Genomic DNA, 16,870 nt, shown 5'->3' on the forward strand with positions numbered 1-16,870 from the left:
CCATGGTGATTGTTGGATGATGCTGCCCGGCACCGCAGCTCTGCTCTGGCCCCGCAGCTCTGGTCGAGATCGCTGTACCGACGTCACGACCACCAAAGGCAAAGGATGATATGGAGTGTTATCAGCGACTAGCAAGAGAAGACAAGGGAATAGGCAATCACCTTCCATCAGCGCGCTTTCGAGCCGCCAGGTTCACTGCACCTCGATCGTTCGTTCGTTCGCTCGCCGTCTTTCGTTTCGTTTCGTGTCGTATCGTGGGGTAGGTATGGTTAGCAAGAGGATTGATGAGCAAGGGGATAGAAGAATGATGAATAGGATGAAAGAGGTGTGATGTGCAGGATGGAAGAAGATTGATGAGAAGGGGGAAAGAAGAGTGCTGAGAACGAAGAAAGAAGTGTGATGTGAAGGAGGAAAGAAGAGGGAAGAGAAGGAGACTTATATATGCCTCTCGGTAGAACTCCGGCGGGGCACGTTCATGGCTGTCATGGATGGGCGGGTCCTGGCGTGGAACGATGGCAGTGGCCTTCTCACCGGACGTGACCCACCGGTGGCGCAAGGCGTTGAAAATATCAAAGTCTAACGGCAGCGCTGCCACCGAAGGTCTAAAAGGTGGGTATTCAAGACGGGTCACAGCACACATCCAATATTCGACGCCAGAGCGTGAGAGCTGCCCACATTCAATATCGTTCCTTCCCAATTCGTCGATACTGTAACGTCGCTCTATGGTCTACGCCACCAAAGCTTGGGCCCCATTCTCAATTGAATTTCAATTGCTTTCACCATACTTCGACGGGCGAGAGTGGAAATGTACCCGTTGGGCCAGTTGCGCCCGTCCGTCACCAGGAATTGGAGTTTGGTATTATCCAAGAATTGCCAACAACATCCGAACAATCACATCGTTCTTCGAACTTAGAGCACAAGGAGGGCGAGAAGCCATATATCGCAAACTCAATTCCAAGCAAGACATCAGCCGTCCAGAAAGCGTTCCACAGTTCAAGCGTCTGGAAAGAAGCCGAGGGTGAAGATTTGCCCACTATTTAGCTCCATCATCCCTTTCAACGCCACAGATGAAGAGATATCCAGATAGGAAAACATATTGATCCACGGCGGTGGCGCCTGCCTGCCTGCCTGCCCACCATGCCTTCTCCACTCCCATTGCCACCACAAATCTGGTGCGATGAAAAATTCAATTGACTTTCGGCATTTTCCCTCCCCCCGCGTATCTTTTGCGTTGAATGGGGGTGTGGGGAGTATCTGATGCATAAAATTCTACTCGCCCCCTTTTCTCCGAAAACACAGTTGACTATCTCTGTCCCTTTTGTGACTCCACCGTTCAACTTTCTGTTGTTGGTTTGGCATTTTTAATCTTTTGCTGTGGGTAAGGAGGATGTACGACCCCCGGCGCCTCTCTTTACTGTCTGGAGCCACGCACTCTTTTCGTAAAGCATGACGCCAATGTTCAACTTTCAGCCTTGTCTTGGCGAGTTTTGCCTTTTCTTCGCTGACAAATGTTCAAAAGACCGCGTCCTGATGCGTATTGTTTGTTCTGTCGCATCGAAGCGTTGCGGGTTGAAACGTTTTGTTTACCAAGCCTAAGCTTTGGTGGCGGCCGGCGTGTGATAGGCACTTGCCTATCTTCATATATTCTTCGGTTCTTGAATCGAAACGTTGGGGGGTTAACGGGTTTATAAGGCTGGGTCTACGGCGTCTCTGCAGCGTTGACGGATTGGGAAAGAGCTATGCCGAATTTGTTTGTTCTCGGGCACTCGCATCATGTGTATAGCGCATTGACTTTTCTAACATACTGGGGCCTTGGACTTCGGTGGCGGTACACTGGGTTTTGACTTTGCTTTTTTGAACGCCTTCCGCCGGCTCTGCGTTTTTGATCGGCGTATGTCTACGTCAGAGGATGAGAGGGAGGATACCGCTGGTAACGGGAAACGACAAGACCCGCCCATGGAAAGTGTAAAATTTATTGAGGCTCCACTCGGAGGGGTATAAAGAGATCCTCCTTCTCGTCTCTCTTCTTCCTTCTTCGTGTTCAGTGCAAAACACCACGGGCTCTACACTACTCTCCCCTTCCTTCTCCATCTTCAGAGTGCAAAACAACATGGGCTTTACACTACTCTCCCCTTCCTTTTTCATCTTCAGAGTGCAAACATGGGCTTTACACTACTCTCCCCTTCCTTCTTCATCTTCAGAGTGCAAACATGGGCTTTACACTACTCTCTTCTTCCTTCTCTATCTTCGGAGTGCAAACCACCATGGGCTTTACACTACACCTTCGACTTCGATTTTGGGCATTGGTGATCAGATAACTGCGTTTCAGGTTTCGAGGTGCAGCGAACCTGGCGGCTCGATATCTTCATTGTGAGAGGAAAGCGCCCACTACCTCAATCTTGCTATTCAGTCGCTTACAATCTCCTTAGTCTCAACGGCTTCATACACGGATCAACGACATCGATACACAGCTCGAGCCGGATGGCAAGTGAGCTGAATGACATGAAAGGAAAGCAGACAATATCCTATTTGATCAACTCAGTTACTGTTGATCTCCCTAGTTTCTATATCTCCTGCAAACAGTCGCGTCTCTACCGTCGATGTGCAGCGAATCTGGCGGCTCAGTATCTGCATTGGGAGAGGAAAGCAAACACCACCTCAATCCTTCTATTCAGTCTCTTACAATCTTCTTAGTTTCAATGTCTTCATACACGGGTCAGCGCAACCGACGTACAGCTTGGGTTTGATAGCAGCTGAGCTTGGCAGCAGTGAACCGGATAGCATATAAGGAAAGCAGACACTACCCTGTTCCTTCACTTCGGTTACTGTTGATCTCCTTAGTCCCAACGTCTTCATATACGTGTCAAAGAAATTGATGAACAGCTGGGGCTTGATAGCGTGGAAGGAAAGCAAACACTGCCCTCTTTCCTCGACTCATTTATTGTTGACCCCCTTAGTTTCCATATCTCGATACAGTCCTCAACAGAGTTGATTTACTTGGCAGCAAGCAAGTTGTCGCGTCTGAATCATCGATGCGCAGCGAGTGCAGCGTCTCAATATCTTTGTCGTGTGAGGAAAGCAGACACTATCCTCTTTGATCAACTCATTTGCTGTCAATCTCCTTAGTTCTCGCATCTCCATACGGCTCAAAAGAATCAATAGAGCGCCACGATTGGTAGCAAGCAAACAATCGCGTCCCCACCATTGAGGTGCAGTGAATCTGGCGGCTCATCGGAGCGTTGTTGGGGGAAAGTGTTCTTCACCCCGTCCCCTCCGCTCGATAGCTGATAATTTTCGCAGTCATATATCTTCAGCTCTTCAATAGAACTTTTATACGATTCAGCCTCAATAGCATGTGAATCGTCGCTTTGCAAAAAGAAATAAAGAATTGATTCTCGCTCACTGTCTCTGGTGTCGCAATATTTTTAATGGAAAAGGACAGTATCTGACTATTCCATTTTCCCTACCGAATCACTGATGGTGTTGCAGTCACCGCGTTCCATGTCCTGAGCATGACATTAAAGTACTTCTTCCTCGGCACAGCGAAGCCTCCGTTCTTCACTTCCGCCCACCCCCGAATATATGCTCTAAACGGATCACTGACCCAATACTAAAACGGATGTGAAAGTATGAGTCGACACGGCAATGCCATAGAGTCATCTCGTCGCCGACTTACATGAGGGAGCTCTCTCTTATGGCGATAAGTCTTAGTTCTCAAATCTATGCGGATAGCATGCTAATATATTACTCAGATTCTGTAAATACATCAAGACGGGGAACTTTTGCTAGGTCGATGTCACTAGTCACTGGCAAGTGGAACGGGGATCTGATAGCAGTATCTTCAACCCTAAAGCAGCGAAGGAGATCAAGGCTAGGAACTGCAGTAGATTGCCCGCCGTCTTACGAGATACAACGGGCCCGATTCGGCATGTGTGGCTTCACAGCTTCTCCGGATTTGTGTAGATCATTAGACCTCCGTCAGCTTCGGTGCTTTCATAGCTCGTGGTGGTGGGAGATTTTTCGGAGCTCAAGTGGCTGGATAGTGTAGTGATCTCTTGTGTAGATGCAATTCCGGGTACCTGCATTGACGAGATGAGACAGCCATCCTTGGAGATATGCCTGAGAATGTGACAATTGACATCAAGACAACTTGGTTGGCTTCGATCATCGATTGGAGTGGATGAACACTGTGATCAAAGTCGGTGGCCAGTTAATTAGAGGTGGTGTGGCTGTCTGTGATTCCGGCTCCGGGGCAATGTGGTTAGGGCGGAGCTCGTCAGACCTTCTATCCCACCTCCATGATAGCTGTTAAGTGTTGTTCACAGCGTTCCTTTCATCAGGCCGCTAGTTTTGGAAAGGGAGAGAGGGGGTAAATGCCAAATCTATTCGTATTCTATCCACGCAACGCTATGCAACGAAATCCAATCCTACCCCATCGTACTCAATGCAAGATACAACTTCTATCCACGCGCCGCAGGCGCACCCGCCAGTGCGTCTTTACTCCCGTTCGTCCCATCACTGCTGTGGCCGTTCATGCCGCCTTCCTCCTCATCTCTCCTCTTTCTGCTTGCTTCGTCTTCGTACCCACCCCATCCTTTGCCTCCCGCTCCACTTTCGCTCGGTCGTGAGACCACCCAAGCGTTCTTTGTGCCCCTCGGCGCCCACGCCCCGCCACCACCTCGTTGAATGGGAAGGTTGTAGTACCGGAATGCGAGCCAGGAGAAGAGGATGCCCATTAGAGAACCGAAGATGATGTCGAATCCGTGATGGCGGAAGTCTGTGTAGCGCGTTGAGGCTATGTAGGTCGCGACGCAGACGGGAACGAGGGGAAAGATGATGGTGTAGGTTGGTGGGGCGGCTGCTTGTGTTCGGTAGGGGGTTGAAGGGGAATTAGAGCTGGTGGAGGTGAATTGGTAGGGCAGGAGGTATGGGATCGTGCATTGCAGGCGTGAGGCGAGCCAGAGAGAGAGGTAGAAGAGGCCTGCCCATGAGACTGTTGGATCCGGATGTTAGCATGGTGAGTAGACTGTGGGTCAAAGCCAGTGTATGAAGAGAGGGATGAGGCGACTCACAGCTCGCATGTCCGCTTGGGAAGCTCTCGAACCCATCATCCAATATACTCGTGTCCGTCTGTCGGCACGCCGCACTGCTGACGAGCAAATTCCATTCCGGCAGCTTGACCCCGAATCCGCCGACCGCAAAACTCCCGCCTGCGACAAGATTGGGGTCTAGATCACATCGTGCGAGTAGATCTGGTCTAGGTTTTCCGAAGATATTCTTCATCCCTTCCGTGAACATGAACGTCAAAGCGAGCCCTAGTCCCAGACCCATCCACGCGGTATTCCATTCCCACAGCCTTCCCATGAATGATCGGCCTTTGGGGCTCTTCAGCAAGGACAATGAGGAGGAAAGAGGTGAGGCTGAGAGAGCGAGAGAGAGAACGGCAGTGATGATGGCTGGAGCAACCAGCGCAGCGAGAGCAAGAGCATAGGTAGGTACGGTCGAGGAGTCTTTGTAAGGGTAGGATATTTCTGGGTTGACGGGGGAGAAGGGACGGTGGTAGGGTGTTTGCTTCCAGAAGCCGGCGCCGACGGCTGCTATACCGCTAGATATATGTTAATGAGAGGCAGATGGAGGGAAAGATGAAGGCTCACATTATGATGATCCAGTCGACTATGTATGATGCGAAGAGGGAGATGGAGAAGGCGCCAGAGCCTGATTGGGAGAGGGAGAAGCGAGCCATAGTAATGAGATGGCTGACTCTATGTGTTACGATGGATGCTCTCCATGGGAATGGATGTAGTGAAGGAGGAAGGGAGATAATGTTGTTGCTGACGGCGAGAAAACGGCTGTGTCGCGTGCCATTTCGTCGGAAGCCCCGGAGGCGGACTTGGCGGGGTCTTGGCAGGGTTTCCGCTGATGTAATCGCGGCTCTAGCTTCTAAAAATAGAAAACAATCACCTAGAACTATACTATCTACATGCTTCTCTATGGTGGTTTTGCTGCAGGGACGACGCCTTTTCCTCAAGCTGCCACATCACCTTTTCTGAGTCTGCTCCTAATGCCAATACTGCTCGTGAAGTGTTGATAGACTTCACTCTCTCCCTCTCAAAACAACGCAACTTATGGCTACATGATATCGTTGGGGCTGTGTCACACCCCTTAAGCTGACGCATCAGACTATGCACTGACCCAAATTTCCAGCATTTTCAAATATCACGACGCCTCTACTCCAGCCTTGTTGACCGCTTCTCCACATGGGATGAATGTTCCGTCCACGGCCTTAGTTTTAGACGGGCAATCTCAACATCGTTTGCGTGCCAACGTATCAGCTACGTTCATTTTAGCATCTCTGCTTGCACCATCTTGCACGCTATTGCTGATGAAAAGATCACCCGGTCACGCACTTGAAAATATTGTCAACAGGAAGTATATTTGTGATTCTAGAATTCGTCGACGGCTACTCACGGGCGGAGATTGATATGACGCAATCATACCCGCTGTTTATTGGGTAAATATTACTAACACAGCTGCAATTGACCCTCTTGATTGGCGGAAATACCCGACCAATGACACCATCGTATGATGAAAAATCAATCTGAATAATCCATCGACGATTTCCAATCACCAGAATGAATATATAAAGCCCACCAATGCTGCACCTTCATCCCATTCCAGCATCAATCAACACAGTATACAGTATCAAAAGCAAGTAATACTTAATATCAACCACACACAAACACCAACCACAGCTACCATCACAATGCTCTCAGGACCATCCGACGCAGTCTTCCCTCCTCAGCCAAGCGCAATGGCTCTGGCCACTTCAAGCTCTTCTCCAACCACTTCTCGTCCTCCAAGCGCTCAGCATCCCAACAGCCATCTGCTGGTGGGGAGAAGAGCGCTACTCGCGCCAACTCAGTCTTCGACAACCCATTCCGAACCTCGTATGAGAATGCGCCCCGATCATTCTTCCGAACATGAATTCATACCTGGCTTTATGAAATGATCAAACGACTGTTACGAACGTACGACGTACGAAAAAGTGACGCTGGCCGTCTCGACTATGCCACAATAATCTAATGTCTAATCCTCGGTCAACGGAACATCATCATCAAGTACATGATTCGGGGGGAGAATTGTATATAGAATGAATGGAGGGGTGGTCTACTGTTAGCGCGGCGAAACGGGGGGAGGCTAAAAGTCGTTATAAGTCTTGATAGTCATCAAAGTAACATCTAATCAATAATCTAATTTACTCATCTACCTTTGCACGCGCAGTCGTGATTCACAGTGGTGTATATTAAAGATCTCCACCAAGCCACTAGGCCTTAGCGGGCCTAGTGACTTGGTTTCGACAGTGCAAGTGCCCGTGTATCTCATTTAAATCGTCAATCCGCCCTCTGCACGAAAGATGGTTCCAGATTATCATCGGAGTCCGTTCCTTGAGAGCATAAAGCGACTTGTCGTTCAACAATTCTTGACTCTTCACAGGGTCAATAGGAATGAGCGTAGGTTCCGGCCCAACAATATCTCCCAGCATCCCATCAGCGCCCAAGGTCGATGCCACGACTTCAATCTCCACATGAAAAGGCTGGTTGACATGCTGAACAATCATGCCAAGAAGCGCGTGCTTGGGGATACCTTGGGCGGATTCCCCATTGCTATGGATACTCCAGTTCGCCCGCCGGCATTCGTGGCCGACCCACCCACTCATGGTCCAGTTTTGCAACCAGGAGGACTTCGGTTTGCGAGAGGCGATGGTGCTGAAGATTCCGCGTGGGCGCACATGATCGTGTTTGTCCGATCCTGGTACCCGGATTCCACTTCGTGGTATGACTTTGATGAATTCGGATCCCGTACCGGCCCCGGATGGGTGCACCGTGCAGTGTACGTCCGCTGTTCTGAACTCGCGTGGTTCAAGGCGATCTGCAGAAGGAGCCGGCGCTTTGAAGTGGACGTCGAGCAAGAGGCAGCAGCCTGGTCTCTCATTGTAGATTCCATACTTCTGAGCCGTGAGGAAGACAACGATATGGGCTTGACCATCTGACCATTTGCCAATTTCTCGAGGAATGAGTTCAGGCCCTGAAGGGACGGGTGCGCTCTGTAACGAGTTCCTCAAGCTTTCGGTGGGTCCTCCGACAATGTTTTGAGAATAAAGCAAGCCTGTTGATTGCCTGTCTGTTCTCAAGCTTGAGATGTCTAAGCTGGTAGATGGTCGTCTGCTCGGATCTAAGCTCTCGGCATCTGAAAAAGGATCCTCTTCTGATGTTCGCCTATCTCGGCCAGGTGACTGGCCAGGCAATTTTGGAAGAAGCTTCTTGGGTAGCGAGTCACGCTTCTCCAAGCTCAGCGCTCGCAAAGAGTCAGACACCATCACATCATCCATAGGCTCACGGGTTGAAAGAGTACTCCTTTGCACAAGGGACCTCATATACGTCATTATCTCCTCACGATGCGCAAGAATATGAGCCTGCGAGATATCCTCCGCAGAAAGCTCCTCCCTCAGTCTTTCCCAGATATTGTCTTCTTGTGTCTCAGCACGCGAAGACAGTAGTGATATCAATTCGGAAGATTCATTCGACAGAGCAGAGACTCTGCGTGAGGAATTCGCAGTCGCGTCTTGCGTTATCTTCGCATAGATCTTGTCAAGCTTCCTCTCCATTCGCGAAAGCGTGGATCCCTCCAAACTCGTCAGAAAGGTGTTGATGGTTGATACGTGGAAGGTGAGTCTGCCCCTTATCGAGTCGAGATCCGTCGATCCTACTTGATAGGCATCCCACATTCTGACAAGTCTTCCTGCCTCCGCATTTTGGAGTTTACTATGCTTCTCAACCAAACTCTCTAAATCTTGCAATGCTCGCGCGCAATTATCCATGATGTCTGATAAATCTTGCTTCCGCGATTCACCCTTTCTGTTCAGTATTGAGCGGGGGTCTTTCGCATCATCTTGCAATAGACTTATTGCGTATGACAACGATTTGAGCTCGCTCTGAATCTCTTTGTATTTCTCTGGGCCGCTTTTGAGGGCGCCATAGACATATTGGCACAGCTTCAATACTTGGAGAAAATCAGCAGCGCCAAAGGCAAAAGGCATTCCTGCGACTTGATGACCTGTTCCTTAACAATGGAAGAATTGAAATCCACAAGGAATCTTCTTAAGATCAAGCCTACTCTTCAGGGGCGGAGTCAGCCCAGCCTGTAGGTATGTCTGCGGTTGAAGTCTCGTATTTGGCCATTGCCGCAGTCTCTGCAGCCTTAGCCTGATGTTACTCGCAATTGTTTCAGACAAGACTCATCGCCCAGTCACTTTCAAGAAACAGTGCATTAGCTCAACCATTCCGAACAGATGCCGAAATAGACGTGGCACAGCCTGTTCGGCTTTCGATTGGCCAAGACATGCGTTTCATAGACGACGCTGGCAATCGAAATATTCCTATGAAAGCTTTGATCCGTCTTGTCAAGCTATGTTGATGGTTCCTACCAATGTGACTCACAACCAATTTGCAAGAGGTCGGCTTCTGCAAGGCGAGAGACATGATACTTCGTCCGTTGCAGGTCGCAACCCGTGACGTGCTCCCTTCACCACGTTCGAAAGCCCCGTCACTCGAGCCGCTCTTCATAAGACCGTCCATCGCCCGATGGGCAATATTCAGAAAAAGGATTCGTGTGCTATGGCCTGATACCTCAGAGACATCTTTCTATCCCAGGAACAAACCAATGATGGCTCTTTGACCGCATCAACCTGTCATTAGTACGACATGACAAACGCCACACACATACACTAGCAGTGAAGATGTCACATATCGGGAAACAGCGTCCACTTGGGATACTACAGCCGCCTTATCATTCACACACGCAACGCACCTCCCACGTGCTGTTTCTTCCCAAGCGCCACCGCACTTGCATCAACTCGGGACGCTAATGCCAGTCACCAATTCTGGTTCTTAAATCCCCCCCACATCCCATCTCTTCATGTGCCTCACATCTTCTGCAGTGAAGAATCCTCATCCATGGCTCCATCTTTTATTACGCTTACTACCACCCCACTCCCACCCCAACAATGCAACAACAAACATACTGCTTCACCCTCCCCCCGGACCCAGCGCTGCCCCCACCCAAGGGTATGATCCCGAACTTCCAGAACGCATACACCTTACAGCCGTACCACACGCTAACCGCCTCCCTCGCGATCCTCATGACGACGACGTTCGTCGCGTTGCGACTCTATACGAAACGGTATATTATGAAGGCTGTGATGTGGGAAGATTGTGAGTGTGTCTCTTGTCTTGGACGAATACTGTAATGTTGAATTGATTGGTGAAGATGCGTGTGCGATCGGATGGGTGAGGCCATATACATTTGATCCGGGACGATGAAAAGCTGATAGTTGGGCTGGGGGATATGCAGATCCTCTACGTCGCATTTATAGCCCTTGAATTCCGCGTTGTTGGTGAGAAGGGCGGGACGCATCAGTGGGATATCACGTATAAGGAATATGAGCTGCAGCTTAAGGTACCTTCCCATCCCCATCCCCATCCCCATCGCCCTTCCCCTTTCCCTACTCCAACTAACCACTGCCCCCCTCATCACCACAGTATTCCAACTACCTCGACATCCTCTACGCCCCGACAATCTCCCTGATAAAACTCAGCATCCTCCTCCTCGTCACGCGCCTCTTCTGCCCGCGCCCCTTCCCCTCCCTCGCAACGGCCACCTTTCACCACCTCATCCTCGCCCTCAACATCCTCAACACGATATTCTACACCATCCACTTTTTCTTGCCCATCTTCGTCTGCACCCCCCGCAAGAAGATCTGGGATCCGCGCATGCCAGGCAAGTGCTTGGATGTCTTCTCCCTCTACATCGCCAGCGCAGCCATCAACGTCGGGAGCGACGTCGCCATGTTCTTCGTCCCGCTGTACAGGATCTGGACGCTCAAGATCAGCAAGAAGAGGAGGATGGGTGTCAGCGCCGTGTTCGCGGTCGGCGGCCTCGCGGTCGTGAGTTCGGTCATGAGGCTGATCTGGGGGTTTGAGCTCGCGAAAACGGAGGATTATTCCTATGTGAAGGTCGAGACCGTGCTGTGGGTTTATGGCGAGCTGGGATTCGGGATTGTCTGTAGTTGTTGTCCCATTATGCCGAGGTTGTGGAGAGAGGTTACGGCGCCGGAGGTGAGGGAGATTAGTGGGGTCGAGGTGTTTAGGAGTAAGAGGGAGGGGAAGCGGAGTTATGGTGGGATGGGGATGGGGATGGGGGCGAGGAGACCGGGAATGGGGAGGTCGGCCACTGCGCCGGTGGGGACGACGGCGAGGGTGAATGGGTACGGAGGCCGGCGGACTTATGTGCCTGTTATGGAGGCGGCGAGGAGGGGGCCGTTGGGGAATGGGAGAAGGGGTGGGGGTGGGGTGGATGTCGATAAGCCGTTGCCGCTGATTGCAAGAACGTGGTGAATTGTAGTTTGCTCGTGCATGAAGGGCATTTGTCATCTCTTAATGGATCGCGATGGCAAGGGTGAATCAGTAATGTTTGCTTGCTCGTGACACTATTTTGTGTCTTTCTGGTGGGAAGTGGGATTTGATGCTAGACTGCTGTACATTCTTGATTTTGTGTGACCCGCAGTGATTGTGCATGGTGGTATATGTAATTAGAGCATGGTGTCGAGTCTCTGAGTAGCTGCTGCTAGGAAGTTCTGGCCTATTATCGCCTAATAAGTCTTTTCTCGGGAGCTCAGTAGCTATGGGTACAACTCGTATTGATAGCTAGAATGGAGAAATGATGTAATTGGAATGATGCATAAACCTGAGGTACCGCTGAAGGCTTGGCGTTTCACAATTTTATGCGGCTTTATGCGGCTTTATGCGGGTCGCCACACCGCATCTAAAAGTGAGACCTTCATTGTACCTCTGTATATTTTGCAGGCAGCACTGTGACTACCTGCCTATTTCTCTCAACACATAACTTCCTGTACGACGCGAAGAAGACTGGACTATGGGAAGATGATGCTACGCCGGAGCATGCGATAGAGTGCTTTGCATATTTCTTCAACAGTCTTCTTCACACCAACCATTCTGCGCCACATCACGATCATGAAATGGCCTGAAGAGCAAGTTTTCCTGGCTGTGCCCCAGCTTCTACCTCATTATGTCAATCAGACAAGGATACTGGCGGCAGACAGGCAGATAGAAAGCGCTATCAACACTTCGCCACCAGTCACCACGTTCAAGCACTCACTAGCTTGCCGTAGCGTATGGGACGCCAAGAACGCTCGCTTTGATAATTGTTTCCTACCGATCATATCCGTTCTACCTGGTGCTGTCGCTCTACTTGTACTGCTCCACCGTGTGCTTCAGCCGCTGCTGAGGAAGAGGCCGCAATGGCTGAAACCATTCGTCGTCGAGGACATCGATGACTCAGATCTCATTCAGCTCGAAAAGAGAAAGCCCTTCTCTTGGAAAACACGCCTCTTGATCCTCACCACGATCATCGGTCTTGTGACAGACCTCGTTGCGCTTGCCTGGCCACGACCAAATTTCGCGGCGCTCTTGCCTGCGATATCTTGGGTAAGCATCTCATTGGATTTTTTGGCTTTGAAATCAGCTTGCTAAGGTCAAGAAGGCAACTGCTCTCCTGTTCTTGATCATAGACCGTCCGAGGAGTACGCCCAAGGGTGTTCTGCTGATCCTACTGAGTACGGCGGCAGTACAGCTCACACTGCAATTAAACCATGAGTCAAATCTCAATGTCCAGGACATACCTGGTGTTGTTGCCATCTTTGCATCATTTGCAGCTCTTGCAATAATTCTCTGCACTCCTTTCCGCAACCCCGATCTACCGCACGATGACATCAGTCCTCCGTCTGACAAACCAACAAACGATCTAAGAAGTCCTGAAGATAGACTGACTCCTTGGCAGTTCGCAACAGTGACTTGGATGAATCCATTGATCAACATTGGCACCGAGCGGCAAATAAACAACGAGGACGTGTGGAAGCTAAGCTATCAATTCCAGCACAAAGCCTTACACGAGCGTTTTCGAGAGCTTCCTGGTTCAGTCCTTCGCCGATTGCTCAAAGCCAATGCAATTGATCTGATAATCATATGCACCCTTGGCTTCGTAGAGATCGCTTGCAGTAAGTTCAAGATAGTATATGCGGGCTCAGCAGCTGATTCGCGGTAGAGTACGGATCCCCTCTTGTTTTGCAGCTTCTGCTCCAGTCAATGGAAGATAGTTCAGCCCCCGGAGAGCCGTCGTCGTTTACGCTATTCTTGCATTGTGCCTCCGACTTGTAAAGGCTCAATCTGAAGTCATTAGTCTTTGGTATGAACGACGGAGTTACGAGCGATCCAGAGGCGAGATGATCACCATGCTTCACGAAAAAGTCTTGTCGCGGAAGATTGTAGGGGCGAATTTAGATGAGAAAGACTCCAAAGACTCGAAGGACTCTAAGCCTCAAAGCGATCAACCTGCATCAACGGGAAAGATCCTTAATTTGATGAAGAGCGATGCATATGAGATTGCACAACGCTTCTGGGAAATACAAACTTTCCTTGACGTACCCATAGGCTTGGTTCTGTCAATGGTGCTCGTCTGGAAATTGGTCGGCTGGACAAGCATCCTCGGAATTGCCATTACCATCGTCGCACAAGGCGTTACTGCTCTCATAATGAGGTACCAATTGAAGTTGGAGCGTATTCGAAGGGCTGCTACAGATACCAGACTCCAGAAGACCTCACAATTCATTGAAGCGATCCGTCATCTCCGCTGGTACGCCTGGCAGGATTTTTGGCTGGATCAAATTCTCACCCAGCGGCAAAACGAGTTGAGAAAGCGCGTGATCGCAGATATTTGTGATGTCTCCATCACGCTCACACAAAGTCTTGCGGGTAACATGTTTCCAGTGGCGGTTTTCTACGCTTACACAACATGGGCGGGCCAACCATTACGGGTCGACGTTGTTTTCCCGGCTCTTCAAGTCTTCGGTATGGTTCAACGCAGCTTAGGAGCTGTTCCAAGGTTGGTCAATGTTCTTCTCCGAGCCAGGATATCTATGCAGCGTATCGAAGCTTTCATGAAAGAGCCCAATAAGGATGAACATGATGAAAAAACGGCAGGATCAGACACCCCTCACCACCTGCACATTGACAGCGCAAGCTTCGCATGGCCGGGCAAAGACGACAATGTGCTTCACGATATCGACTTACAGTTTGTAGATGGTCTGACTGTGATTTTCGGTGAAGTCGCATCAGGCAAATCGGCTCTGCTTCAATCTATCCTCGGCGAATTAGACTTACGGAGCGGTCATATAGACCGATCCAGCAATGTCTTCGGATACTGTGCCCAATCTCCGTGGCTTCAGAGCATGAGTATTCGAGACAACATTCTATTCTCTTTACCATTTGATGAAGAGCGATACTATCAAGTGTTGGATGCATGCGCGCTCACCATTGACCTCGAACACTTCAAAGACGGAGACCGCTCTCTCATTGGGGAAAACGGCATTGGACTGTCTGGAGGCCAACGGGCTCGCGTTGCTCTTGCAAGAGCAGTCTACAGCCGCGCTCCAACGCTTCTGTTAGACGATCCATTGTCTGCTTTGGACCATCAGACGGCGGAACATGTAGTGAAAAAATGCTTGAAGGGGCCTCTGACGAATGATCGAACGGTTATTCTGGTGACTCACAGAGTGGAGCTATGCCAACCTCATGCAAAACAGATGGTTGAAGTCACAGACGGCAAAGCGTCTGCATTGACTTATAAACCTTCCCCAGAGCTTCTTACTAAAGTGAAAACCCAAGAGTCCGTTATCCAAGACACAGTCACCGATAAGAAAGATGCAACCGATGAGAAAGCTGAGAAGTTCATCGGTGACGAAGAGCGAGCACATGGCGGGGTCAAGTATAAAGTCTACTGGCAATACATCAAGGCTGGAAAGCTCCGATACTGGGCCTTCATCATCTTTCTCTTGGCAATTGGTCGTGTCCTCAGTATCTCGCAAGATTATTTCCTCAAAGAGTGGGCGGAAGCTTACGATAGACCATCCGTCACTCAGTCTAGCATCGTCTCTGATTTCTTCGACAAGTTCCCATCTCCTGAGGTAAAATTGAGCCCGTGGCTGTGGTGTTTCTTCGGACTCGCCGCTGCGCGCTCACTTATGTGGGTCTTGCGTGATGGTGGGATGGTAGTCATCGTTTACGTGGCTGGCAAGGGCATGTTTAAAAAGGTTATGCAACGTGTCGCGAATGCGACCTTCCGCTTCTATGACATTACGCCTGTAGGTCGCCTCATGAATCGAATGACGTCCGACATCGGGACCATGGATGGCGGCTTGACTGAGCGATTCTCCTACATCGCACTGTTCATTTTAAGCTGGATATCATCGATCATCGTCATAGCCTCCGTAACACCCGTCTTCCTGGTCTTCTCCTGTGCTCTCGTGGCAGGATTCGTCTACGTCTTCCTACGCTTTCTACCGACCTCACAGAGCCTGAGACGGCTGGAAATGGTATCCTTGAGTCCTTTGATGTCCAACTTTGGGAATCTCATCCATGGTCTGACCACAGTGCGAGCCTTCTGCGTCCAGAAGCGCTTTCAAGACCAGGTCATTGACGTCACCGACGACTTCCAGAAAATGGACCATTTCTACTGGTCCCTCCAAGCCTGGCTCTCATGCCGGTTCGACTACATGTCCGCGTTCTCAACCTTCATCCTCACTATGCTCGCAATCTACACCGGCGTATCCCCCGGCTTGACCGCCTTCACTCTCATAGCAGCCTCGAACTTCGTCAACGCCACACACGCCCTATGCCGCATGTACGGCAGCCTTCAAATGCAATTCGTCTCGGTAGAACGAATCGTCGAACTCTTCGACCTGGAGCAAGAAACCCCCGGCTCCATCGACCCACCGGCTTCCTGGCCAAAACTCGGCAGCGAAATCTCCTTCAAGTCCGCAACCCTAAAATACGCGCCCCACTTCGACCCCGCGCTGCACGACCTCTCCTTCACCATCCCAGGCGGCTCCACAACCGCTCTCCTCGGCCGGACCGGCTCCGGGAAAAGCACGCTCGCGCTCTCCCTCCTCGCCACTATCGTCCCTACCACAGGCTCCATCACCATCGACGGCATCGACGTCTCCAAAGTCAACAAGCAAGTCCTCCGCCACCGCATCACGTTCCTGGCGCAAGACCCCGTGCTCTTCCCCGGCTCGATGCGCGAGAATCTCGATCCGCTCTCCGAGCACACGGACGGGGATTGCGACGGTGTGCTGCAGCGCGTGTGCGGGAAACATGGCTGGAATCTCGATACGAGGATTGATAGCGGGGGCAGTAATTTGAGTCAGGGGCAGCGGCAGCTGGTGGGGCTGACGAGGGCGGTGTTGAGACGGAGTCCGATTATTATTCTGGATGAGGTATGTTTTCTTTCCCTCCCCCCTCTTTCCCCCGTCGCACCCGTCTACCTCCTTTCATCGCAGCTTGGATCAGTGGGCTGGAGGAACGATGCTGATACATGATGGGACAGGCAACAGCGAGTATCGACACCGAAACCGCGCTCTCGATCCAGCAGATCCTGCGCGAGGAAATGCGCGAGAGCACCGTCATCACGATCGCACATCGGCTTGAGGCGGTGAAGAATGCCGATTTCTTCATCCGGCTGGATCATGGCCGTATTATCGAACAAGGGCACGTAGAAGCTGATGCTTTTGACGATAGTCGGGATTTGGGGTTGAAATGATGTGGTGGTATGGGGGAGGAGCGTGGTTTTGCTTTGATTCTGATTTCTTTCACGAAGATTAAGACTGGGGTGTTTGCGGAAAAGTTCTGATGAGTTCCTCATGGGCTCGGTGGGTTTGGGGTGGGGGTGGGGGTGGGGG

General features: G+C 50.7%; 3 protein-coding genes across 3 annotated transcripts; 2 read left to right on the plus strand and 1 right to left on the minus strand.

Moving 5' to 3' along the window:
- Positions 1-7,348: 7,348 nt before the first annotated feature.
- Positions 7,349-9,097, minus strand: KY384_009256 (uncharacterized protein; the record flags this gene model as incomplete). Its single annotated transcript, XM_044817742.1, has 1 exon — positions 7,349-9,097. A coding segment is annotated over one exon (1,749 nt), but the record flags the coding sequence as incomplete, so codon positions are not given.
- Positions 9,098-12,089: 2,992 nt separating this feature from the next.
- On the plus strand, positions 12,090-13,179 carry KY384_009257 (uncharacterized protein; the record flags this gene model as incomplete). The annotated part of the gene is made up of 2 exons (XM_044817743.1): positions 12,090-12,563; positions 12,601-13,179. The coding sequence occupies 2 exons, from the start codon at positions 12,090-12,092 to the stop codon at positions 13,177-13,179; spliced, it is 1,053 nt and encodes a 350-aa protein (XP_044664896.1).
- A 187-nt stretch (positions 13,180-13,366) lies between these two features.
- Positions 13,367-16,731, plus strand: KY384_009258 (uncharacterized protein; the record flags this gene model as incomplete). Its single annotated transcript, XM_044817744.1, has 2 exons — positions 13,367-16,408; positions 16,519-16,731. 2 exons carry the CDS (start codon positions 13,367-13,369, stop codon positions 16,729-16,731), a joined length of 3,255 nt encoding a protein of 1,084 aa, XP_044664897.1.
- Positions 16,732-16,870: the final 139 nt, after the last annotated feature.

This window comes from Bacidia gigantensis, assembly GCF_019456465.1.
Source record: "Bacidia gigantensis strain McMullin 20006 chromosome Unknown scaffold_268, whole genome shotgun sequence".
Classification (NCBI taxonomy): Eukaryota; Fungi; Ascomycota; class Lecanoromycetes; order Lecanorales; family Ramalinaceae; genus Bacidia; species Bacidia gigantensis.